Source organism: Pseudopipra pipra, chromosome 9 (genome assembly GCF_036250125.1).
Source record: "Pseudopipra pipra isolate bDixPip1 chromosome 9, bDixPip1.hap1, whole genome shotgun sequence".
Taxonomy (NCBI): Eukaryota; Metazoa; Chordata; class Aves; order Passeriformes; family Pipridae; genus Pseudopipra; species Pseudopipra pipra.
In genome coordinates, this window is record NC_087557.1 from 28,607,168 (window position 1) to 28,632,847 (window position 25,680).

Genomic DNA, 25,680 nt, shown 5'->3' on the forward strand with positions numbered 1-25,680 from the left:
GAAGCGGCGGCGCACGCGGGCGGAAGGGGCGGTGGCGGCGATGGCGGCGGTGGCGGCGATGGCGCGGCGCGGGTCCCTCTCGGACCTCGGGTCGGACTCCGAGGACTCCTCGCTCTCGGATTCGGAGGTGAGACCAGGGCCACGGTGGGCGGCGGGGCCTCCCCCGGCAGCCGCGGCCTGACCGTGCCCGTCTCACAGCTCCAGGAGGCCTTCGCGAGGGGGGAGCTGAAGCCGGGGCTCAACGTGGTGCTGGAGGAGCGGCCGAAGCGGCGCAACGACGCGGTGAGCGGGGCTGCGGGGCCGGGAGGGCTGCGGGGCTCTGCGCGGCGGCGGGGGTTTGCGGTGTGAGCCGGGCCAGCCGTGCGGGGCCGTGCAGAGCTGTGCTTCTCTCGCAGGACGGCCTGAAGCAGTGCCTGGCCGAATTCGGGAAGCAGCTCGCGTGGGTGGAAAGGCTGGACGTGACTCTGGGGCCCGTCGTGGACCCCGTCGCCCAGAGCGCTTCCAGCGCAGATGCTGTTGACCCTGAGAATGATTTCCAGAGAGAGATGAGCTTGTAAGTGTCAAAGAAGAGGTTTCATGTAGGGTCTCAGAGTGCTGCTGCTGCGTGCTTGTAGTTGTGTTTCACCAGTGTGCTGTAGGGTGCTTGTCACTGGCACTCTTGGGCCATGTTATTTAAGATTTGATGGCTCTGAATGTTTTCCAGAATAAGTACAAATTAACGCTAGTATATTTAACTTGCCTTGTGACTGAAAATAAATAATTGCCCTCCTTCCAGCAGACTTCCATCCTTTGCTGAAAAGTATATTTTAAAAGTGCCTTGGTAGCAGTACTAAGGCTGTAATACAAGATATTGATTTTTCTTTGTGGGTTTGATTTGGTGTTCTCACAATTCTTTTGTTTTGCTATGGCTTTTATATTCCAGCATATTAAACTGTAACTGGCAATAAGTGCATATATGTAAGATACAAGTCTTAATATTCTGCCGGCACCTATTCACTAGCACTGTATGTGCACAGAACGTTGATGTAATTCTAGAGCAATGCTTGTTAGATCCCAGTATCTCCTAGCTGGTGTGCTCAGAGTTTCTGTCAGTGCTGTGGGATGCCTGACATGCAGTGACAGAGCTGGTGCAGTGACAGAGCTGGTGCTGTGCTCTCTCCCAGCTACCGGCAGGCTCAGGCAGCCGTCCTGGAAGCCCTTCCTAGGCTGCGGAAGCTCCAGGTTCCGACCAGGAGGCCGGATGATTACTTTGCAGAGATGGCCAAATCAGACCAACAGATGCAGAAGGTAAGTGCAGTGTCTTCCTTTCTTGTGTAATGTGTTGGTTTTATCCTGTAAGAGGTTGGAACATAAAGTAGAAAACCCTATTTATACTTTGTCCTGAATGTGTTTAATATTAAAAATGGAGAATTTTTCTCAGTGTGAGTGGTTGTAAAGTTGGCTGTGTTTTTGCTCTTTGTCATAAGACTTACAGTTGACTGTGTCTTTTACACGATCCTTTTTTTCCTATTTATCACCCTTTGTTTATAGTCAGTGTGTTCTGGTTCTCGGTGATTTTAGACTCTGTTATTGAATGAATCTATTTTGGATAGAAAGTCAGATTTGTGTAGGAAGTAAGACTTTCATGAACTTGCATTTTACTGTAGTCTTTGCTCAAAAGGGAACTCTGTTTTTTGTTTTAGATTTGGAAAAAAGGCTACATTGTATAAGAGAAAAAACCATAAGCTGGAGTCTAATTTGGAGATTCGTGTATGACTTGTTTTGGTGTTTGATAGAACCTTTCTAGAGAAGATGAAGAGTAATAAGTGGCTTGTGCTAAGGCTTAAGTCAATTCTGCACATTACTGTTCTTTTCTTTTGCTGACTTTGTCTGAACAGCAGTTTTTATCTCCTGGTGGAGTCACAGACTGAATCCAGAAGATCTGTGTTGAAATCCTTGTAATCCTTTGTAATGTGGCATCCTTATAAAAATGTGATCAAGGAGGGAATGGAAAAGATGTTTTCTGTAGCACAGGATTATTGACTCTTCTTCAGTGCTTTACTTTTAGTAATGACAAGACAGAAACTATCAAATCTTCTTCATGGACCCTAGTAGACTGACAAGATAATCTTTGTTCCATTAGAGCCCATTATAAGGCTTTGTCTTGTCTCTGAGTATTGTCTTTTCAACCAGGTTTTGACTACAGATCAGTTCTGGAGTTTCTGTAATAACTGTTTTAGCCTTGATCTGAAAGGATGTTATGCCTTTAAGCATGATCTGATTGAGAGATGTTTTTTTACACCCATATATATTTCACAAATACTGACTTAAGGACTGTTAAGCAATCATAAAATTCTCTTATTTTCTTTTGTGTTACTCATAAATTTCATTTTTTCTATCCCCTAATAAGATTCGACAGAAGCTTAAGAGTAAACAGGAAGCAATGGAGAGGTCTGAGAAAGCAAAACAGCTCCGTGCAATGAGAAAATACGGCAAGAAGGTGAGGAGCTGCAAAAGAGAGCTACAGTCTGTGACAAGAATCTAGAGCCTGAGTGAGCAGCTTGGAAAGTGAGACCACCAGAGTCTGGCTAAAATATATAGAATTTGTCTAGTCTTCTGTCTAGCTGCTCTGAAGGAAAACAGAGCTAAAGATAGGATACCTTTAAAAGAATAGGTTAAAAAAAATTATGGGACACTGCAAGGAACAAAACTAACATTCTGCTTCTAATCACAGGTGCAAACTGAGATTCTGCAGAGGAGACAGAAGGAGAAAAAAAATATGTTGAATGCAGTCAAGAAATACCAGAAAGGTAAAGTTAACTTGACTAAGAGAGCAAATGTGTGATGGCAGCAGTGGTGTCTGAGCAATGTAAGGCAGCGTGATGGGTGGTCACTACATCTGTAGTTCTGGGCCTTGAGCTTGGGAGGCTGCTGTGCAGAAAGAACCATGTGCCAGTGCCAGTGAAAAGCCTCTCAGGTAGCTGTTCTTCAGTGAGGGTGACTTGGTGCTATTACTTGCTTAGACTGAAAATTTGCTTCTTCTGAGCTGTGATGTCTTCGCTCTTGCAGGGCTGTCTGACAAGCTGGACTTTCTAGATGACGAGCAGACGTCATCTCAGGGGAATAAAAAAGGCAGTGCAAGTCAACGGACAAAGAAGGGGTGAGGCTGGAAATGAAAGATGTTTAAACACAGAATGTCTGATTCTTTTCTGTCTTTTTGGGGGATAATTCTGGGAGCATGAAAGCTGTTCTTATGAGTGTTTGTTAAAATAAGTCCAAGGTGGTTTTCTGTCCCTAAAGAGAAATAAAACTGGCCAGAATGGCACAGAGACTGAAATGTGCTAATTTCTGCATCTTTGTTATGGGGGAAAAGGTTTATGATGGCTGTTGGGAGTCCATCAGCACATACCTGTGCCTTGAGAGCTTCCTGAAGAAAGGAATGTAGGGCAGTGATGCTGTTTGGTTGTTTTTCAGACCAAATGCCAAAAGACGATACAAAAATCAGAAGTTTGGTTTTGGTGGGAAGAAGAAAGGCTCAAAGTGGAACACAAAGGAAAGTTTTAATGATGTATCCAGCTTCCAGTCAAAAGTGGCTCACAACAAAGGCCCAGGAAAAGCAAGAAAAGGAGGGAAGAAAGCCCTCAATGTAAGTAAAATGTTGTATGCAAACACTCCTGGTTGGCTGAGAAGCCAGCCCTCATCTGGGAGGGAGAGCTGAGTACATGATGGGTTCCTACAGCATCGGGAAGTGATAATGCCTGTCTTTGGGAGCTGAGCATAACTGGGTTGCTGACAGAGCTGAGAACAGTGGTTTGGTATCAGCAGGGAAATGAGCAAGGGAGTTAATACCACTTGCTACCTGTGTGCTAAAACCTCCCTCTCCAGATGTACTGACAAATACCCTCTCCTTGGTATCCTCCCCAAGCTATAGAAATAGAACATATATTGGGAACGTGAAAATAAAGATCTCAATCTGTCTGTTTGTTGCAGAAGAGACCTGGAAAGAGAGCAAGGCAGAAAATGAAGAACCGAGCGCGCTAAGAGGACTGTGCTTCCCACTGGGGTTCTTGTGTGTCTGTGTGTTGCAAGATGTGCTTCTGCTGGCATCAAGCAGCTAACCATGGAGCAAGCTGGATGCTTCCAAGTGGCATGGAAAAGAGTCAGTGGAAACTAGTGCCTTATCACTAATTTCTTCGTCCTGTTTTGTTGGAGGATTGTTTTCCACGTAAACCTTTGGTGTGTGAATGCATTAAATGGTTTGCACAGAACTATGTGTAACTCATGTTTAGCTGTTTTATGAATGGCAGCTGGAGCCTGCCCTTTGTCCCCTTCATTCTGACAGCTTTTTTCACCACTACTGCTGATGTGAGGTTGGAGACCTCGAGTTCTGGGTCATGTTGCCGGTGTCAAAATAAGAAGTCTGAAGCCTGTCAAGATGTTAGAGTGGTTTTTTAGACTATTCATATAGATAGGTTTAGAAACAGCAATGAGACGAATACAGCAGTCTTATAAGTTTATTTCTGTCAGTGTTGTCAGGCTGCAAATCTGGACAGACTGAGGTTCTCTCTTTCCTTTTCTATTGTCTCTTACTAGAAGTCTACCAGACTTGCCTATTAACAAGCAGGCCTAATACATTAGATGTCTATCTGAGTTTGTGGCTTCCCCCCTCTACTACTGAAGGTTCTTACTCTCCTCCTCCCCATGCCCCAGGGCAGCCATTTATGTAGTGAACTCGGTTTTCCGGCGTGGGAAGTGGAGTCTGCAATCATTACGGTCCACAGGAATCTGGGAAAGAAAAATGACAAATAGTCATGTGCTTTTGCTAAAATTGGTAGTAGCAGTCCCTCCTGGGAAGAGTGATGCATGGTGTTCTTGCTGCTGAGAAATGTCCAAGTGAAAAACGAGCAGGGTACCACCATACTGTGATGGTAGAACTGCTTCATTATGGTAGAACCTGCTGAAAAAGGCAAGATTAACAAATTAAACAGCATTATGAGCCTTGACCCTATAAATTGAACTTGCCTCCCTTCATGCACATTTAGTTGCGTCTTTCCTGCCAGTCTAATCCTACCAGCACTATTTTAACACCATAAAGCCCAGCTGGCATGTCTGTCTCTACCCTTGTCAGGAGTGACTAGTTTACTTGATGTATAATATGAAAAGTTGAGGAAAACTGTCTTATTTTCTTATTTGTCTTAGTTTTCTTTGTAATAGGCCAAAATTAATGAGATCCTCACTTGCCTTTCTTAAAACACTAATCTGTAAAGTCAGCCATCATCACAGCTATTTGTTTGTCAGGTATGATTGATGTCTCAGCTTGTTAATCATACTTCTTTACCTCCTATTTAGTCACGCTTCCCCAGATGAATCCTCACTGGTGTATCTGCCCTGGGTATACTTAGATGATTATTAATTTCATGGTTCTGCTTGCACTTTTGTTTGAAAGATACTGTGCAGCAGCAGATTTCTTTTCACAGTACTTACATATGTCACTTCACGTTGCTCACTACACCGTTTCTCATGGCTGAAGGCTTTAGTAAACAGTGAGTACACATGTGGCATTTGGCACTGTGCTTGGGATCCATTGTCACTGTACATATTTTACATTCAGGTTTCTCAGGGGAGTCTGCTGTTTCTGTGTTCACAAGCCTATGCCAGAGTGAAGAGTCCTCTTACGTCTAAGTTTTAAAAACTGTTTATGAACAGCTCTGCTCACTCCTGGTCATTCCTGTTTTCCATGTTTGTCTGTCACAAATTATTGTCTTGCATGTGTATCTTTCAGTGGTGGGCTGAACACCTCTGAATCCTGCAAAGAGCTGAGTCCTACTCACCAGAGGTGTTGTGTTCCAGCCAATTTCTTGGCTTTCAGTTTGCGGCTCTGAATATTTCTGTCTTGGCTGCAGTGCTGCGCGGTGAAAAAGTTTCAGGAACTCGTCTGTTGGTTTAAGAGACACAAATAGAAATGAAAGTATTTAAAAATTTAAAAATCACTCACCTGTGGATGTGTGTTAGAATGGGACAACTTAATGCTGTCCAAGCTATAGCAAGAAAGCCAAGGATAAAAGCAACCTCTGTGCTTCTATGAATTACACTGTCAGAGAATGCAGGGTGACGTTTCTACTTCAGTATTTCCTGATGCACTTTCAAGATTTGCCTGGTGATACTGTCCTGTTAATTCTTACCTGAGCATTTTTAGACAAAATTAGCATGTTAGAAATAAGGGAGCAACTGATATAAGGGTTCTTATTACCAGTGCTATAAAGCAAGACTGGACAGTCATTTCAGCAGTTTACTATGTGTGGTGGTTAAGTAGAATCTGCAGTGACAGGCAACATGTATGTGTAGATCATGTTTCCAGTTGTTTTGGGGAGGTTTAGATTCTCAAGCAAAATTTTATAATATGACTATAAAGAATTTTCTATATATTTTATAGTGTAGTATAGTTTTTAACTAAAAAACAAATAGCACAATTGCATGAATGCAAACTTTTGCTGATAATGGAAAGTAATGGGAAAGGGCCTTAAAGTGGAATAAAACCTGCTTCACATTTAACAAAAATCATGAATGAGTTTTAATTTTCTTGTATGGTCACAGAGGTGTTTCCACAGACATGATGTTTTAGACTGATTGGAATTATTAAATCCTATTTATTAGTAATTTTCTTAGGTAATTTTGAGAAAAAGATTTTTCAGAGATTTCTTACCATCTGTTGGCTCGTCTATATTGTCATGCCAAGACATTGGCTTCCTGGTGACTGTGTAAACTGGAAAGAAATGATGCAGGTGAATAACATGAATTTAGCATCACAGGCAGGTACAGAATATGTATCATTGCAGATGTTCTTTTTGTTTATTCCCCAGTGTGGATCCAGCTACTTCACTGAAGCTGTAAAGGAAGAACGGCATGTGAATAGAGAAAATGAGTTAGAAATACTGATTAATGGCAACTTCCTAGGAAGGCAAGGAGCTTAAGCATGCCAAAGGCCCTTCTACTGAATGCTGCTTGTGTTCATCACACCAAAGTCCCACCCCACCCAAGTGGTGGCCTGCGAGTGCCAAGTCTCAGGAAATTATTTTCCTTTGGTTTTTGTTTTACTACAAAAGCTAGACCTGAATGAATCTACTCCCATCATCTGTCTGTGCCAGCACAGACTGTGATATTCTGTGACTCTGAATTGACAGGTAGAAGGTCCAAGGGCTGAAGGGACGTGGTGTAGTGATTGGGCTCTCTACCCCATCCTAGCTCTGTATTTGCTCAGGATTTGTAGGTTCCGCATCCTAAATAGTTGCCTCACTTCTCCAGGGTTACTAAAGGCTATCCGGGGCATGTCTCCTTGCTGCCTCTGAGTGTGCAGACCGGCTCCTCAGGCGAAAGAAAGGCCCACCGGTTGCTCCTTCCAACTCTACCCCTGTCCCTGGCCGCTGCTGCCATTCCTGGGTGCAGCTGCCTATCCCCGCCGCGCAGCTGAGCGCTGCGGGCCAGCCCCCGCCTTACCGGGTTGGAGCGGGTTCACGGTGTACTGCGTGTACAGCTTCTGGTGCCGCATCTCCTTGTGCACCCGCTCGCTCAGGAGCCGGTCCAGCTGCACCGCGTCCGGCCGCTCCCGCTGCCCGCCGCGGGCGGCCATGGCCGCGCCGGCCCCGCGTCCCGCTGCCTGGCAACGCCTCACGTGGGGCCCTCGGGGCCGCCCATTGGCCCGCTCGCCCTCCCGCCTCCCATTGGCCGCCGGGTTAAATCCCCCGGGCGCCGATTGGCGGCGGCGCACGCGGCGCGTTCAAACGGCCGGCGGGGCGATGGAGGCGGCGCAGTTGCGCTGCACGGCGGCCGTGGAGGAGCCGCTGCCGGGGGGCTGCGGCCCGCGCCGCCGCGTCCTGCGGAACGCCACCGTGCTGCTGGGCCGCAACGAGCTGCGCCAGCCCGTGCTGCGGGTGGTGGGCGGCAGCGGCGCGGCGGCCGCGGTGCTGAGCTTCGCGCTGAGCGGGGACGCCGTGCGGCTCTTCACGCGGTTCGCGGGCGAGGGGCGGGCGGCGGTGCGAGTGGGGCCGGGCGGCGCGCAGGTCCTGCTCTCCGACTGCCCCCCGGACGCGCTGCGCCGCTTCCTCCGCCTCCTGCGGCTCAAGGTGGCCGCCGGGTCGCGGGGCCCGGCGCGCCCCCCGTGCCTGCTGGAGCGGCCGCCGGCGTCCTTCGCCGTGATCAGCCCGGTGCAGGAGCGGGACCTGCTGCGCAATCCCGGCCCCCGCCGCGGCTGCGGGGAGGGGCGGGGCGAGTGCCCCGCCGAGGTGAGTCCCGGGGTGAGGGGCGGCCCCGGTACCGGGCCCTGGTTCGGGCGCTGCCCTCACAGCGCACCACTGTCTGTCTGTCCCGCAGGTGCCCCGCGCCGAGAGGCGGCCCCCGGCGCGGCTGTCGGCGGAGCAGGAGGCGGTGCTGGGAGCCGTGCGGAGCGGGAAGAGCATCTTCTTCACCGGCTGCGCAGGTGAGGGCGCCCGGCGGCTCTCGCTGGGGAAAGCCCTCGGGCCTCGCTGTTGACCTGTTGCTTCTCTCTCCTCGAAGGGACTGGGAAGTCCTTCCTACTGAAGAGGATCGTGGGCTCCCTCCCTCCGAACGTCACCTATGCCACAGCCAGCACGGGAGTGGCCGCTTGCCACATCGGTGGCACCACTCTCCATGCCTTTGCAGGTAATGCCTGCCCGATAGCGAGGGGCTGGGAGCTTTCACTCCCTTCCCAATGAATCAGGAGCTTCCCAAAGCTTTGCTTTCTTCTCCCCTGCCAGGGATCGGCTCTGGGAAGGCACCGCTGGAACAGTGCATTCAGCTGGCGGAGAGGCCGGGGGTGCGCCAGCACTGGCTGGCCTGCCAGCACCTGATCATCGATGAGATCTCAATGGTAGATGGAAAGTTCTTTGACAGGCTGGAGGCAGTGGCAAGGTAAGCAAACGTCAGGTCAAACAACTAATTGAAATTAATTTTCCTAAATTTCCAGGCTGCTTCCTTCCTTGGGTTTTGTGAATTGATACAAGGCAGCTGCTGGCGTAGGACTGCAAGGAAGCATGGAATCATAGCATCTGGGCAGATCTTTATCATGAGATAGGTTTTGATTGTGTCCCCTCTTCACTCACAGCTGTGGCTGTTCTAGTTGCTCTTTCCATCTCCTGAGCTAAGTGTTGTCTATAGAGCTGAGTCCAGAATACAGCTGTTCCCAGAAGTTCTCTCTTGCAGAGAGAAGCAGCTGTAGCATACTAGCCACCAAAGAAAGACTGGTAATGGCATCTGGGGTGGGTAAGCAAAGCAAATTTAATGTCTTATCATTGTTTAATTGTTTGAGCTCTTCTGATTCAGCTGAGGATAAACATCTTTTAAATGCAGGTGGTGTATATTTGAATATCCTGACAGATTAACAAGTAACTTCTGAGGTCTGAGTATGTCCAGGTTCTGGAGGACATTCAAAACTTCTCTCTTCCATCTCTTTCAGGGCAGTCAGAAAACGGGAAGAGCCTTTTGGGGGAATTCAGCTAATCATCTGTGGGGACTTCTTGCAGCTACCTCCAGTTTGCAAGGCTAATGAAGAAACCAAGTTCTGCTTCCAGGTACAAAACTGCCCCTTAACTTGTTCTCATACTTCAAGTCTGTCTCTTTCTTAACCAGAGAATGATTTTTGCAGGCAAAAAGCTGGAGGAAATGTATCCACATAAACATGGAGCTGACTGAAGTGCGGCGACAGACTGACAAGACCTTTGTCTCACTCCTGAGTGCAATACGTTTAGGCAGGTGAGGAGAAGCTCATCTCTTTGTAATCTCTGCTCCCCACCTACGGAGCAGAAGAAAGAGCAGTTTGTCGCTTTTCTGAGCTCTATCAGGAATATGTAGCTGGGGGCAAAAGCTATAAAAGCTTTAGTTAACATAGGCAGATTTCATATATCCTGCTCTGGTAAGGAAGGACACTTTCTAGGGTTCCTCCTTGATTTCTGTGAGTTAATTCAATGGATCCTGAGCTGGCAGTGGCCAGGGCCCACACACTGGCACTGTACTCCAACTTTTATATATCTTTCTCTGTCCTCCTCTCTGGAGGCCTGCAGCTTGCACAGACAGATCCAGCTGTGTGAAGGTTACTGCTGCTCAAGACCTGTCCCTGATCACTTTAAAGAATAACTCCCTTTTCCTGGTTACCAGGTGCACAGAGGAGGTTACCAGGCAGCTGATGCAGACAGCTACCAACAGGTCTGAGCGTGATGGGATCCTGGCTACACGGCTCTGCACCCATAAAGATGATGTCGAAATAACTAATGAGAGACGCTTGCAACAGCTATCAGGTGAACTCCCTGGAGGAAACTGGCTCTGCTGGCTCTGGGGCTGAGCTCTGAGTGGATGCAGTGGGGATACTGTGGTGTCAGGAAGAACTAGTGTTCTGTCATGCACAGCAGCACCAGTCAAAGCTGTGTGTGTTGGAGTTCGGCTGCCTGGGGAAAAAATTCAGGTTTTTGGTTAAATATTCAGTGTCACTTCTTGATGTGTAATAGACAGCAAGCTCATTGATTGCTATGAAACAGGGTTGGTCATTTATTGCCTCCACACCTCTTCTTTTTCTTTCTATAGCATCTTATTAAGGGCTTTCTCAATTTTTGCCTCCCTTTCTGGCAATATTTTCTGGATACTTCCTTTAGTGATCTGATGTTGGCAGCAAATGAAACTAGTCATATGCTCAAAATGCTGGCTGCTCAGTTCTTATTTACTGCTGGCCTTTGATTCCTGTGCCTTTTCATGCTCTGCAAATTCTGTTGGGAAGAGAGGCAATAGTGAGCTCTCTGTTGTTAGATGTGACAAGGTTTGTGTGAAGATGTCCTAGCAGCAGAGCAGAATGGATATTAAAAGAGGAATTTCTATTAGAAATAAATACTGAGCCTCCTGCCATGCTGTGTATAATGTGTTCAACAGCTGCAATTTGTTATGTCTTTCTTTCCTTAACAGGACAAGTGCACACATTTGAGGCTCTGGACAGTGACCCAATGCTAGTGAAGTTAATTGATGCTCAGTGTCCTGTGGGTGGTAGAGTTGAGCTGAAGCTTGGAGCTCAGGTAAGTATGTGTACATACACACGGGATAGAACAGCAGATCAAATGGTATAAGAAAAATAAAGGAATATCAGATAAATATATAGAGTAGATTAATATACAGAACGCAGATTCAATATAGAATGTCTATGTCAGGCCAAGAGAAGATTCTATTCCAATCTTTTATATTTTCTCTGCTTGGAATCTTATCCAAACAGAAAATGAGTTTGATTTGAGTGCAGTCCATGTCTTGGGGACAATGGTGATTGCTGTGACTTTGACACACTTTTCCAATCAGGTTTAGAAGCTTTCAGTAGCAGAGAGCACAGGCAGCTCATAGCTGTGGACAGAAGCAGCTCAAATGAAGTGTTCAATGCTGTAAAATAGCTGGGAATCCTAGGAAGGAAAGGCTGTGAAATAATTTCAGTTGAAGATGGTGCTCTCTCCTGTAATAGGCAGGATAGGATGATGTGGTCATATCAGCCTGATGTGCTTATGCTTCCTAGAAAGAAGTTTAGCTGCAGGTGGCTGAGCAGGCTGTAAACCCAGTGCACTGAAGGATTTTTCTTTTTCTCTGTAGGTGATGCTGGCAAAGAATCTGGATGTGTCTCAAGGGCTGGTGAATGGGGCACGAGGCGTTGTTGTAGGATTTGACAGTGAACAGAAGGGTAAGTGAGCTTCTTGATCTCTTGTTGAAGGAAGAGGGGAAAAATAACAAAACGATTTTTCATTGATGGCTGATGACTTCTCAACTTTGTTTACTGCCTGGTAAGAATAATTAGAGGGAAAGCAGGGAGGAGATCTCTGCAGGCTTGGGGCTCTCACCAGCTGTGATCTCATGCACTGCATCAGCTGTAGCTATCTATGGGCCTCTTGTGTTTGCTTTTCTGTGTTGTCTAGATGTGGGTGCTCATTTGCATTTCCTGTTTTCTTTTGTTCAAGCAAGTTTTTGTTTTTTCTCAAAGAATAATGTTCTGCTACCTGCAATGTGTATTTTTCTCTGCATCTCAGCTGATAAATTACCTGACTTTAATTCTCCTGCCTTAAGTAGGTGCCAAACATCATTTCAGTACATGCTATTTACTGTCTGCGGGTTTAGGTTTGGTTTAGGAGGGGGGGAAAAAAGTGTTCTTAGGCTGCTGACTTCCTGGCTTTTGAGTGTCAGGAATACATCCCTGTTTCTCTCCTGCTCCCATTCCTACAGGGCTGCCTAAGGTTAGGTTTCTCTGTGGGGTCACACAGGTCATAAGGATGGAGAAATGGGTCTTCAAAGGACCATCAGGAGTTCACCTGAGTCGTCAACAGCTGCCTTTAAAATTGGCATGGGCCATTTCCATTCACAAGAGTCAGGTGGGTGTCCTTATACAGCTGTCTAAAGACTGGCACACCATCATAAGCCTTATTTCCTGGGTGAGCTTGCATTGCTGGTAAAACAGAAGGGAAAGCTGAAAGGCCCTTGTTGGGGGGGAACTGCAGAATATGTGTGTTTAGCTGCACCTCTTCTGCTCATGATGCTTGCCTGTAGGGTCGCAGATGGACTAGATACACTGCTGGAGTTTCCATGGGGTGCTGCCATCTGCATAGTTGGTGTTGGACTATAAAGCAGCATTATTTACCATTGTGGGCTGATGAGAGCAGTGTTTCCTTGAGAGTCATCAGCACTAGAGACCCTGAGGTTTGCAGTGTAACTGAGGCAGCTGTCAGAGCCAGAGCTGTGCTCTTTGGGCTGGACTCGCTCTTTGGTGGTGTGTGTTTGGTTTTTTTCAATGTAACAGTGTAACTTTCTCAAAGTTCCTTCCCTTCCAGAAGACTTCATACACTTTGATAAATACTGGTCTTGGAAACCTGTGAGTTTGTTCCCATGCCACTGCTTATTGTTCCTGTGCCACTGTTTAAACCAGGGCAGGCTGTAAATTCTGCTGTGCCCAGGACAGCCCTGCAGACAGGCCTAACCCAACTCTCTGATCTGCCTGAGGACTGCTTGAGAATGGTGACTGCTCTAGTTAACTACTAGGAGTGAAACCAGCAGGATTTCTTTCCCTGCTGTGTTGATTAGATGGGATTTATGGAGTTTCATGCAACAAGAGGTTCTCTGGAGTTAGTTAGTGGATTCTACTATCTGCTAGCAATTTACTAACAGTAGGAAACTGCCTTTCCTTTCTGATTCTCATCTTTTAATCAGTTACACAGTAAAACAAAAGACTTCTTTGTTTTTTCTTTTTTTTTAATCAAGCCCTTACACCAAGAACGGTACCTTTGACAGACTCACAGGTTAGTGTTGGTACAGCACAGTGTTCTTGTTTGTTTGTTCTGTAACAAAGTTCTCTGTGTCTTTGGCAGGGCATGTCTTTAGATTGTGTGGAAATCTCCCTGTCTCGTGTCTTTGAAAGTGGGCAGGCTTACGTAGCCCTCTCCCGAGCCCGCAGCCTTGCAGGTCTCCGTGTTCTGGATTTTGACCCAAAAGTAGTGAGAGCTGATCCTTCTGTGCTGCAGTTCTATAGACAGCTGAGGCGTCATCAGCTTTTAACCCAGGTAAAGAAAAACCTCATGCTAGCAAAGCCTGCTTTGTGCTACCGAGATGAGAGATGTTGGCCCTGAGATGCTTCTTTTTCTTCCTAAGCAAGACCATTCAAATTAAAACTTGTAGTGGCAGGAGAGATGAAACTGCAGAGAGAGCATGTGCCAGGGCAGCTCTTGGTGGTAAAATAGCTACAGTAGTTTTGGGATTGTATAACACTACCTGGCCCTGTGGGTGAAAGGATAGGTTGGGATTCTTTGGTCTTCCTCTTGCAGTAAGGAATGAAGGGGAAGTGGGCACAAAAGAAATCTGTTCCATTTTTTTTTTTTTTTAATGTCTTCTTTCTCCCCAAAGGATTCACTACACACCTATTCAGATGCTGATGAGAAGGAGAATGTGAAATGCAGCTGATAATGTTCTCCTGGTTTCTGTGAAGTGTCAACACAGACAGCTGAGATGCAGTGATTTTGCTATTGAGTATATTTGATAACACAGGTAAAGTCAAAGGAATTTTTTTAGCTGTTTGCTTCATTCAGCTGACTCTGGATATATAGAAGTATCCCCACCTTGTGCCTCTGGAATTTGGAAGGCTTTTGCAGCCCCCTTCTGAGTCCACAGACCTAAGTAAGCACTTCTGTGTCACAGATGCAACTCCAACAAACAAAATGACTGAACAAGGATGTTCCTGAAGGACTTTCCTATGGTTCTATCCTGCCTGCCTAGTTGCATTTAATCCTCCACATATATAGACTGAGACTTGTGTCCCTTTCTTCAAGTATACCACTGTTGTGAGATGGAGGGTGTCTGGATGGATTGGACCTGTTCACAGGAGCTGCTGACAGAAGGGAAAGCAGTGCTAAGTATCTGGAATACATACTTGATTCTTCTGCAAGCAAGGAGCTGGGCTATTACTTTACAGCATGCTGAGGTGTTCCAGATGCTTGACACCAGGAGGCTTTGCAAAACTTCCTCCACAAGCAGAACTGCCAGTTACATATTGCTTGTTATGCTGATATGTAGTGTTTTTATTAGTCTGTTGCATAAGATGTGATTTTTATTTTTTTAACCCTCTGAGATGAACTGGCACTGTTTAAAGACAGGAGAAATTCCTACATCTTATACCTGTAATTATGGAACTACAAGAATTGTGAAGTTCTGTTACTCCATTGGGGAGAAGATGGGTACTGGTTAGAGTTCCTCTTGTTTAAACATGAGGCTTGCTCAAATGAAAGTTGCTCCTGGAAAAAACCTGTCTGACTAATAAGGTGGAAGTTTAGTGTGAAATATGGAATAATGGCTATGGACATGTGAAGTGAGCTGTAATGTCACCTGTTTCAGCAAAAGCAGAGATAAGCAGAACTAATATACTGTCTTAATTAAGGAAAAGCTTTGGTCTTTGTATTTTAGCACTTTGTTTAAAGCTTAAGTGACTTGTATATTTTAAAATGTTTAACATCTTAAAATATGACATAACATTCAGCTGGAACTCATCTCTTGCAGGGTTACGTCTCTAACAAAACCTCTGCTGTGTGAGTGAGTTGAAGGTCACTTCTTGGCAGCTACTCTCCTTAAAGCCAGGAAAGGATGTTGATTAGCCAGTGGTTAATATAGCAGAGAACAGTTTTAATAGGATTTCAAAATGCATATTTTAAGTGGGGGTTGAGTTTTTTTTCTGGGCTTGAAAGGTAGAGTTTTGGAGGGAGTCATAGTAGAAGACAGAAGTGTGACTATTATTCAGAGGGGCTCTTAATGTATCAGCACATTTTTTCTTCAAAGAAGTCTGGTGGGGAGTGGATGAAGTAGCTGGAGCCTGTGGAAGACAAGCCCTTTCCCCCTCACACTGCAAGCTGTAAACTTTTTAAATTATTTTTTTTAAACAACACATCCCAATTCTTTGAGCTGGATGTAAGCTGTTTGTCCACCTTGGGGAGAAACTGAAGATTAACTTCTCCCTGCCCACACGCCTGGCAAGGAGGGGGCTGGCACACTAAAGCATCATTTCTGGTGCAGATGAGCACTGAGGTGTGATTGTTTGGCCTGCAGCTTCCAGAGCTTCCACTAGAGCTGGGTGAGGGCCTGACTCTGTTGCAGGCTGTGTCCCCCAGCTGCCAGTGCCAGTACCCAGGTAGGGTGCCCATGAGCACGGTGTGCTCAGGTTCAGCCCCTTCCTCCTGTGGTAGGACACAGGGGGTGCAGGTGTGGCAGGCTGGCTCTAGCCTTTCCTTGGACACCTCTTGTTCCCCCAGCTGCTGTGTCCCCATCTTGAAGCACTCTTGCTCTTTCCTCATGCTGCTGTTCTGCAGTGGGTGCCCTGGCACAGAATCTGTGCTGTGCCACTCATGCCTCCTGTGTAATTCCAGCTGTGCCTCAATGTGCATCCTCCACCTTTGTGGGGGTTGAGTTTTTGCTTTTGTTCACCCCCCATGTCCCTTGTGCAGGTGGCAGAGGCTGTGGGTACCCTGATCATCAGGGCAAGGCTGTCCAGGCAGGCAGGGATGCCCAAGGGGTAGCCTTAAAGCCTGTATGCTTGGTCAGGGGGCTGGGCTGGGTCCAGTTTGCACTCTTTTTAGAGATGGGATGCTGCAGTATGAGGGCTTTGTGTTGCACTGGAGGTTGAGTTGTGGGATCTGAAATGCCCAGAATGTCAGTGGGTTTTACTCTTGGAGTAGACAGCTAGGAAGGATATACCAGGCATGTCCAGTCATACACAATACATTGATTTACTGACAGGTTGCATAAGAGTGATGAGATAATGCAGGCTCAAATCCTTTAACATCTCTTAAAAAGTTCCTGTATTGCTGCAATGAAAAGATAATTTAGAGTGTAAGAGTGGTGATTATGGAAATAAACTTCTAATTGTGATTTTAAGAAGCAAGTCACTTGACTGTAGTTTTCCTGGATTTAGGGACTGAAATCTTTCCAATTGTATGGTGGTTTTTTTGGTGCCAAGCTGAGGTTTGAGATAAAATGCTAAACAGAACTTAAAGCTGGAAAGGCTAATCAATATTTCATGTTAGTATTAAATATACATGAAATATTGTGGTTGCCTTCTCAATGATGGAACTGTGGGAACAGAATAGTGGTGGCTTTTGAAGGGCTGGCAGCTGTTCTGAGGCCAAAAGGGGTCTGTCTGTGTAAATTTTGGATGTTTTTACTTCCAGCTAAAGCAGATGTAGGGAGGGGGGCTGGGTCTGGAGGCTGCTATTTAAATCAGAAAAGAAGCAGTCAGGACAAATCTGAGCTGTCAGGCTCTGTCATGGCTCCCCTTCAGTCAGGGTTGTGATGAGGCCTTTTTTAACAGAATAATACTTCCATATATACATGAGGTAAAAATCTTGTAATACAATAAATATCCCTTCTTTCAAGTTTTCCATAATGTGTTGATTTCTCTTTCAGAGGGACAGTCTGTCACTAGAACCCAGTTTAACAACATGGGATTTTTTTTTTTTTAAGGAACTCTTTATTGTGGTAATTGTACTGCAAGAACAGAGCTCCTCCTCTCTTCGTTAGTCAGTAAAATGAAGAAGAATCTGAAGGCTGAGCAGCTTTTTATACAAGGCTGCCACAAAGCCATCCTCAAAATGTCTGGTGCTGCTGTTGCTTTCACCTGCTGAAGCAAGGTGGGCTTAGCAGGCTCGATTCTTGTAAGGACAATTCACGTGGCTTGTGGCAGACCAAGCACCTGTGCCATTCTCCACTTACACAACCTAGAGTTCATGCTTCCCCCTGCTCCTCCATGGATCTTCTCCACAGGCTGTGGTCCTTCAGGGAGAAGTCTGCTCCACCACAGTCTTGCTGGGGGCTGCAGGGGCACCTGGAGCTCCTCCTCCACCTCTGACCTGGGTGATCGTTTCTCACACATTGTCCCCCACACTCTGCGGTTTTTCCCCCTCTGTCTGGTGTTACCACCAGTGCCAGTGAGGGGCTCAGCTGTGCCCTGCGGTGGGATTGTCCTGGAACTGGTTGGAATTCGCTGTGTCAGGCACAGGGCAGCCCCGACCTCTCCTCACAGAGATTCCCAACACATGTGCACAGGCACCTCATACACCAAGTGTGTGAGCATCTTTCCAACTGCCCCACCACCCTTGCCTGCAGCAGTTGGGTGGTTGGATATCCTGGGATACAGAGGAAAGGCTGGAGGTGCTGTGGTAGGTGAGGGGGAAGGGCTGGTGATGGAGGAGCTGCCATGGCCATGGGGCACCGGGCAGGAGCTGGCCTGGGGTGCAGCTGGAGCCCAGCTGGTGGGAGAGGCACTCCATGAGGGCACATGGCTGTGCAGCAGGGGGCTGGGTCCCTGTGGAAAAGGAGGCTTCCATTACAGCACTCCCATAAACATGGGGAATTAATATTGTCCTCTGCTTTCACAAACTGAAGAGCAAGAATTTAAGCTTGGTGTTTGCCTTAACTGCAGCTATCATTAAGTGAATTAAACTAAGAGTTAGATACATAATTGGTATTTCTGTTACCACAAAGTACAGCCATTCTCTTTTCAAATACATTAAACCATAAGAAACTGCTTTATACCAGCTAAAGCTTCATAATACATTTATGTGTTATTGGAAGCATAATTCACAAGCAGAGTGTTATTAAAACCTTACCAGCTTCCAGTTTAAGTCTTTGTACAGTGATTTAACACCCTTCTCATTTCTTTATGTGACATTTTCACAATAATTAAACATGAATGTGTCCTCGGAGTCTGTACCCACAAGTCCTGTGAGTGCAGGAAAGGCAGCAACAGTCCTGTTGATCTCAGATGCTGTAATAAGATTTTGTCCAGGAATTAGATCTTCATATCCAGAGTTGCTCTGAATAGATGAAACAAATACTACTCTTAAGTGATGGGAATAGAGTACATTATAGGTTATGTTATGAATGCTAATAATGTAATTTTTCTCACAGATATTAGAAGTTTCTCATTTTGTATTATGCCACTCTGTGACATGCAATTGTCTTCTGCTGTTAAATCTAAGCAGCTCTATTATTAGCCTGAGAAAAGACCTGAATTGCTAGAGATTGCATTTAGATGTGTAAAATCTCTATTTTGCTGCTTCCTGTATAATTATTTTATGCTTGTTTCTATTACAGATTATAAGGATGTTGGATGGAATTTTTTAGCTAAACTACTGACTAGGATATAATGTATGAAATCTGGTTGTAAAAGCAAAATAAGTTGATAAAAAAAATCTAAGAGTAAAGTTTTTCACTTATAATTATTGAATAGTGCACTAGCTGAATTTTTATTTATTTTTTTTTTTTAATTTGGTATGGTGTCGATGCAGAGGGCTGTCAGATGTGACAGAGAACCTATGAGAACCCTTCTGGGGTGGGAGCTGGGTAGGCACCAGCAGCATCTTAACTGGTACCATGTGCCCATGTGTGGGCAACCAGATTAAGCCTGCAGTGTTCTAAATGTAACACTTTTTTTACTAAATTGTTTATTACAGTCCCCTTGCAAGAAGGTAGAGCTATGATAAAGATGCCTCTGACAGAAATTTGGCTAAGATTTTTAATTATAATTATTTCTTTTATCACATGGAGTTTGGCATTTTGGGTTTTTTTCTCTTATTTCTCAAAATGTATGGTTTTTGTCACCAAGTAGGGGAATATGTACACAAACCACACTTTTCATCTATTCTTCTCAAGCCACTGGGCTATATCAGTTTTCTGTGGGGGTACATAATTATTTTTTTTTTTTCCATTATTAGCACCTTGAGAATCACAGGGAGATTTGCCCAGACTTTGTTGGAGGTTAGGAGCTGGTCCAGCTCTTTAAAGATTCTGGATCTTGTTTTGTTTATTGGAAGATCTGTGATTCCCTATCATCAAATACCAGCTTAGAGAGGGTATAACGTATTTTGAAGACAGTGCTAGACAGTAAAAATATTACTAAAACTTCTTAAGATTATTCCAGTAGCTCATAATTCACGAAAGTGAGGCAACACATATCTTTTAGTATTTCCAGGTGAAGGCTGGACAGACTTATTAAACATAATAAATGTCAAAAATATTTATGTGGATTAGTGAGAATAACTTGGATTAAAAAACAATTTTAAAAGTCTGTAATTTATCTTGGAAGTTGAACATATGATCAGCCTGGTTTTAAGTTGTTCCATAAAAACATTCCTGGTAAGCTACCTTCTTGTTTTTATTGGATTAGTGGGACTCCTTGTAATAAAATATTTGACCATAATAACACCAGGTACTTTCAACTGACACTTTGCAATACAAAGTAAATTTTAAAAAGAAATCTTGAATCATGAGCAATGAGCTGGTATTTAATTGCCAGAATTTCAGTGCATAATGCATTAGGCAGAGGGATGTTACCAGAACTAATTTAATAATAAAGAAGGAAGTTTTGGAATTGTTTGGGTTTTACATGCTTTCTCTCCACATGAGAGAGATCTCACAATAACCTTAACCATTTTACTTGTGACAGTAGAAAGCTCTGGCTATTTTAACATAAAAATCCCCACTGAAAATGGAACACAGCCAATGATTCAATAGGGTCAAAATTATAGACTTTCATAAAACGTTGTTTCTTTGTCTTCATTAGCCATAATTAGTTAAACTTTTGGGTAAATACTGTATGTTTTCCTTTTGTTTGAAAAATAAACTTGTTTGTGCAGAGTAATTTTTATCCTTTAAGTTCATGTTAGAGATACAATGCTACTTTTGACAGACTGCTGTGTAGTCTTGTGCATTCTCAGATGTCAAAAAAACTACAAGGTCAACAATATTGTTTGTGATGACCTATATATTTTAATAGAAATATTGTCCAAAGGAATTATAATCAGATTTTGACACTTGTCCTGAAAGTGTCAAAGTCTCCATAACATATAACACCTCAGAAACATCAGGCAAAAAGCCATAAGCATAACTCTCATTCAATAATTCTGTAAGGTATAGATCATCTCACAGTGATAAGTTTCAGGAGAAACCTGAGTTCCTGAGTTTCAGGAGTATCTGAGAAATAAGTATCAGCCTCTTAACAATCTTTGCTACAGGTTTCAGGAGATTTTCTTTAAAAAAAAGGGTGCAACCCCCCCCCCTCCCAAATCAACAAAAAAAGCCTAACCAAAAAAACCCCAAACTATTTCTGGCCATCAATGAAGAGGAGTTTTACTGTCAACAGAAACTAGGGCTAGAGGGAACCTCAAACACAAGACTGCACTCTGCAGGTTTTTTTCCTGCAGCAGGAGGCCTCAATGAACACAGTATTCATCACTGTACCAAGTGGTGACAACTCCAAGTAGTGTGCTGATTTAGAGTAGTTCCCAAGCATATTTGCAGATTCAATATGCATATGGGTCTTTGGGATGGGTAAGAGATCTAGTATGTTCCAAAAGTGCCTGAAAGAATCACTCTGTGTGACTTCAGAATCATTATCTGTCATGCTGTCAAATTTCTGTGTCATCTGCATATTTTGTCCATGGTGATTTTATATTTAAATCCAGGGGATGCATAAAACTGGCATCACTTTTCTTTGAGTGCTTTCCTTTGGAAGACACAATTTTAAACAGCCTCACTGGATGATTATTTCTCACTGGCAATATTTTTCTAACCCATCAGTTCCAGACTGTATGTGCTACAGTGCCAGCTATTTTAAATGAGCAGTAGCATATTGAGCTCGCTAGATTAACAAGCTAACAGTTAAAGCATATGATATCTCCACAGTAGGATTACATCTGTAATCTCTCAAAGAGTTAAATTAGGCCTATTTTCTATAAATTACTTGTATTAATTTAATTCTTCATCACTGCAATCCTTTGCCTTTTTCCTCTATTGCACCTGGATCATGTCAGGTTAACAGGCTCTTTAACTACAAGTCCTTCATAAATACTCCTAAGTTATTCACAGGCTTCATGCTTCTGTAATTTCCTGAGCATCCCAAAATTCATCTCAAAAAGCTGGTTAGTGTGTGTGAAGTGCCTCAGCCAAATGTGGGGTTTTTTAAGGACTTTCAAGTGCGAATGATCCCAACTTGATCATTTAAAAAAAAAATTATTCCAGGAAAGTGGGTGCCATCTGTGTCCGTGATGGGGAGGTGGGTACCTTGTGTACCCCTGGGGGGCTGCATGACTCACTGAGAGGGACCTGAGTATCCCCTGTATCACTGAGGAGGGGTGGGTGTTCTGTGTGTCTGAGGGGGAAGAGGGTGCCCCGAGGGCTAAGTGGGTGTCTCCTGTGTCCCTTTAGGGGCTGTGAGGGACACAGGGCGAAAAGGGTGTTCTGGAGGGTCACCGAGAATCCCTGAGGGTGCCCTGAGGGAGACGGGACGGGGCGGGGCGGGGCGGTCGCCGCTGCGCTGATTTTCCCGCCCTCCCCTCAGCCCCCTCAGCCGCCTCAACCCCCTCAGCCGCAGTGTCCCGGCACTCCCCGGTCCGTGAGGCGGGCGCAGGGGAAAGGCGCTTTGGAGAAGTTCGACAGAAGTTTGTGGAGTCGCTCTAGAGAAGATTTTGGGCTGTTACAGACGTAATACAGCGTTGAGCAGCAGCGTCAGAAGGGCAGCACGGTCTTTCAGAGGAGTTACTGAGGAAAAAGCTTCTTGAACTTCGTCACCCTTGGTAAGGTAAGACAAAGGGGACTAAGAGTTTCAGAGAGGTAAAGCTGAGGGAACTTGGAAAGCACACGCAGGGGATGTTTTGAGGGAAGATGTCAGGTAAAGTGTGAGGGACAGACTGAAAATCTTGGAGGGAAAAGCTGAGTAGGGGACATTTTGGGGGTCAAAATATGTGGTGTCCCGAGTGTCACTGAGGGGTTTTGAGGGTCACAAAAGAAGGAGGCTGGTGCCCCTGTATCACTGAGGGAAAGAAGGATGTGCTACGTGTCTCTGAGGGGGAGGCAGGTTTCCCGCATGTTGCTGAGGGGGAGGCAGGTGCCCGGTGCGTCCCTGAGGATCTCTGAGGGGGAAGAGGGTGCCCCGAGGGCTATGCTTGTGTCTCCTGTGTCCCTTTAGGGGCTGTGAGGGACACAGGGCGAAAAGGGTGTTCTGGAGGGTCAGCGAGGATCCCTGAGGGTGCCCTGAGGGAGACGAGACGGGGCGGGGCGGTCGCCATTGGCTGCTTTTCCCGCCCTCCCCCCAGCCCCCTCAGCCCCCCCAGCCCCCTCAGCCGCAGTGTCCCGGCACTCCCCGGTCCGTGAGGCGGGCGCAGGTGAAAGGCGCTTTAGCGAAGCTCGATAAAAGGTTGTGGAGTCTCACTAAGGCAGATTTTGAGCTGTTACAGAGGTAATACAGAGTGTTGGGCAGCAGGGTGTTTCAGTAGAGTTACTGAGGGAAAAGCTTCTTGAACTCCGTCACCCTTGGTGAGGTAACACAGAGGGGACTGAGAGTTTCAGAGAGGTAAAGCTGAGGGAACTTGGAAAGCACACGCAGGGGATGTTTTGAGGGAAGATCTCAGGTAAAGTGTGAGTGAGGTGAAGTGTGAGTAAGGTGGTGAATAAGGCACAAACCTTGCCGGTGACACGATCAAGTGCCAGGGCAGAATTAAGGTTTATTACAAAACAGTTTGGTTTAAATAAAGCGCTTAAACATGTCACATGATCTTCCAAACAATGACAATCAAGTATTGATTGAGCATGCGTGAGAACGTGGAAAACTACAACTCCCATAATTCCTTGCCACATCTCCCCTTCTCTAAATAATTAACAAATTGTAAAACAATACATTTTTTAAACATCCTTAATGTAACCAATCTTATCTTAACTGTTTATAAAAACCAGGGCCTATCATCACAAGGCCTTTATTGAGCTGTTTACAACTTTATTGGTTTGTGCAATATTCAAGCAACCTTGAATTACCCAGGGTTTGTAGATATGTAGAATCTTTTATCTGAGGGTGATTTTGTGTGATTGGGTAAAGGCATCATCTTTATTTGAAAGGGAAATGTGTTGGGTTGTAGATGTTGTGTTTGAAGTAGTGTTGTTTGAGGTAGTGTTGTTGAATGAGTGTTTAAGATATCTTGCTGTAAAGTGTATTTGCATTTACACACACATACATGTGTCCACTCAACTTTCTCATTCACATTCCTGTGGCCACTGTTTCATTCTCTCCTAACACATGCATTCTTAAACCCTTTATTGTGTTTGAATCATGGAGTTTTGTGTTTGTATTATGTTTGTATACTGTTTGTGTGTTTCTTTTGGTTCTGTTTATTTATTGCTTCTTTGTGATTGTTCCTGTTTTGAAGAAGTGTTAATGTAGATTTGCACATATAGGGACCAGACCCATATCTCTTTCCCTCCCTTTTTTGTGTTTTTATAGCATGTTTCTCAATGTGTGGTGTGTTCCTTTTACTATTGTTGGTTATGTTTCTTCAAATCCAATTTCTTCACTCATTTTCTCTGATGATTGTTTCTGTTGTGAGGGAGGGCTAATATAAGGCCTGACACATTTAGAAGAGATCCTTTTTAATTTGGTACCCTTGGATACACAGGCATATATCCTCCCTCAAGTTCTGAGATCTACTGGTCCTGACCATTGCCTAGATATTAGATTTTTAATCATAACTGGTGCTTTGGAAGATGAAAGTATTTGAGTTTTATGTTGGTATTCATACCTGCTATGGTTTGTATCATCACAGTTTAAGAAATTTAGAACATATGATGCTTTCCATAAGTGTTCCTGGGGGCTATATACCAACTCCCCTCTTTTTTTGCCTTTGAAGCATTTCTTTTAGTGTGCAGTGTGCTCTTTTTACAATTGTTCTGTGGGTGAGTATGGCATGTTTGTGGAATGGAATATCTTCTGATTTGTGAGATGTGTTTTAGCTTTTGTTGAATAACATACAGGATCATTGTTTCTGTTTATGGTTTTTGGAATGTTTGAAATTGCAAAACAAATTAGTATTTGGTAGTATCTTTTGCCTTTTTCTAGTGTGTGTTGTATTATTCTATTTGGAATGTGTGTGAATGGATGTGTCTTATGTAAGAGTTTGATTTTGTGTGATTAACAAGGAATCATGTGGTGTGTATTTTTCCAGGTAAATGAGGGTTAGTGAAATCTCGAAGGAAGGAGGCTTCGAGATGTGAAAGTAGCATAGCATGAATCAATTATAACATTCATAGGTTAATTACAAAACAATTTAAATGTCTTGCATATATGAGTAAGTTGTAAAACTTATATATGAGTCCTGGTCCACAGTTTGTACCTTATTGTTCTGTTGTCTTCTTTAGTTTGTCCAGATGTAGATGGTCTTAGTGTCCCATTTCCTTACTACATCTTTCATTGTGTAGTTTTCTTTGTATTGGAGATTCCATTGTTGGTCCTGCTAAATTTTTTTTTGGAATGTTTTACAGTCCCCATTTCTTAATAATATCAGTTAGAGCAACTGTAACCAGGTTTAATTCAGTCTCTCAGGTAGTTGCAATTTACAAGCAGCTATTTTGCACTCTTGTTGACATTATGTATGTTGTTCTGTGATTGCAAAATGTTTTGAGAATGTTTGAATGTAACAAATATGGGGATGTTTAAGATTCTATACTTATTATTTGAATAACATTGTTATGATAATTGCATGTATGTGGATGTATTTGAGAATTTAATACCTTCTAATAACTTTTATCTTTAATAATTCAAATAAAGCTACTGAGAAATTAATGAAAAAATAGGGAAAAAATTCTTAAAGCTGTAGTGTTCTGTTTTTGTGGAAATAAACTTAAATGTTTTTGGTTAAAATGACACCAATTTACATAGTGAAAGGCAATAGCAAGAGCTTTTAGGCAACAAAGAGAATTTTTCTCTCTCTTTACACTAAGAAGGTTTCAAATCTTCTTTTTCATCTTGAGTCCAGCAATTGATTGGTAATCAGCATGCAATCTATGCTGAAACAATCTGTGGGTAAATTTATTTAATTCAAATTTATCCTCCTAGTAAATTGCTTATGGTGCTCCAGTTTTTATAATATGTGTAGCAATTTTGTTTGCTGATTGATAAAAGGTTTATCTTGCATTCTTTAGCATAGCTAGAAGAATATGAAACTGCTAAACCTAATGAAAGTTTTGTATCAGCCAGTTTTATATTTAAAAAATATGAATTAATGAATATATTGGGCTTTAAAATGGTGAGATGCTAAATTTTATTCCATGTGTAAATGTTCTTAAACTATTTTCTATCCTTTATTTCTATTGTTAAGAAAACAA

The 25,680-nt window shown here is 44.2% G+C and overlaps 3 protein-coding genes across 4 annotated transcripts; 2 read left to right on the forward strand and 1 right to left on the reverse strand.

The window, feature by feature from the left end:
* EBNA1BP2 (EBNA1 binding protein 2) lies at positions 1-4,413 on the forward strand. Its single transcript, XM_064665501.1, has 9 exons — positions 1-127; positions 199-282; positions 396-553; positions 1,164-1,287; positions 2,390-2,479; positions 2,714-2,789; positions 3,049-3,139; positions 3,454-3,625; positions 3,970-4,413. The coding sequence occupies exons 1-9, from the start codon at positions 41-43 to the stop codon at positions 4,018-4,020; spliced, it is 933 nt and encodes a 310-aa protein (XP_064521571.1). The 5' UTR covers positions 1-40; the 3' UTR covers positions 4,021-4,413.
* A 64-nt stretch (positions 4,414-4,477) lies between these two features.
* On the reverse strand, positions 4,478-7,606 carry CFAP144 (cilia and flagella associated protein 144). 2 transcript variants are annotated; one of them, XM_064665509.1, is made up of 4 exons: positions 7,474-7,606; positions 6,683-6,742; positions 5,811-5,914; positions 4,478-4,764 (listed from the first exon to the last, which is right to left on the reverse strand). In XM_064665509.1, exons 1-4 carry the CDS (start codon positions 7,604-7,606, stop codon positions 4,699-4,701), a joined length of 363 nt encoding a protein of 120 aa, XP_064521579.1. In that variant the 3' UTR covers positions 4,478-4,698. The 2 variants fall into 2 exon arrangements, with proteins under 2 accessions (XP_064521579.1, XP_064521580.1); XM_064665510.1 differs by lacking the exon at positions 4,478-4,764 and adding an exon at positions 4,771-4,933.
* LOC135419240 (ATP-dependent DNA helicase PIF1-like) lies at positions 7,605-16,417 on the forward strand. Its single transcript, XM_064665511.1, has 12 exons — positions 7,605-8,258; positions 8,347-8,458; positions 8,530-8,655; positions 8,751-8,904; positions 9,449-9,563; positions 9,638-9,744; positions 10,147-10,286; positions 10,942-11,048; positions 11,605-11,692; positions 12,229-12,374; positions 13,365-13,556; positions 13,897-16,417. The coding sequence occupies exons 1-12, from the start codon at positions 7,605-7,607 to the stop codon at positions 13,951-13,953; spliced, it is 1,998 nt and encodes a 665-aa protein (XP_064521581.1). The 3' UTR covers positions 13,954-16,417.
* The last annotated feature ends 9,263 nt before the right edge of the window (positions 16,418-25,680 follow it).

Excerpts from the sequence above, each read along its gene's own strand:
- EBNA1BP2 (XM_064665501.1), top strand. The coding sequence starts at position 41 with ATGGCGGCGGTGGCGGCGATGGCGCGGCGCGGGTCCCTCTCGGACCTC. Across the intron at positions 554-1,163 it reads TTCCAGAGAGAGATGAGCTT|CTACCGGCAGGCTCAGGCAG; the intron begins GTAAGTGTCAAA and ends GCTCTCTCCCAG. Across the intron at positions 2,480-2,713 it reads TGAGAAAATACGGCAAGAAG|GTGCAAACTGAGATTCTGCA; the intron begins GTGAGGAGCTGC and ends TTCTAATCACAG.
- LOC135419240 (XM_064665511.1), top strand. The coding sequence starts at position 7,605 with ATGGCCGCGCCGGCCCCGCGTCCCGCTGCCTGGCAACGCCTCACGTGG. Across the intron at positions 8,259-8,346 it reads GGGGCGAGTGCCCCGCCGAG|GTGCCCCGCGCCGAGAGGCG; the intron begins GTGAGTCCCGGG and ends TCTGTCCCGCAG. Across the intron at positions 8,459-8,529 it reads CACCGGCTGCGCAGGTGAGG|GGACTGGGAAGTCCTTCCTA; the intron begins GCGCCCGGCGGC and ends CTCTCCTCGAAG.
- CFAP144 (XM_064665509.1), bottom strand. The coding sequence starts at position 7,606 with ATGGCCGCCCGCGGCGGGCAGCGGGAGCGGCCGGACGCGGTGCAGCTG. Across the intron at positions 6,743-7,473 it reads CGTGAACCCGCTCCAACCCG|TTTACACAGTCACCAGGAAG; the intron begins GTAAGGCGGGGG and ends ATTTCTTTCCAG. Across the intron at positions 5,915-6,682 it reads TATAGACGAGCCAACAGATG|ACGAGTTCCTGAAACTTTTT; the intron begins GTAAGAAATCTC and ends TTAAACCAACAG.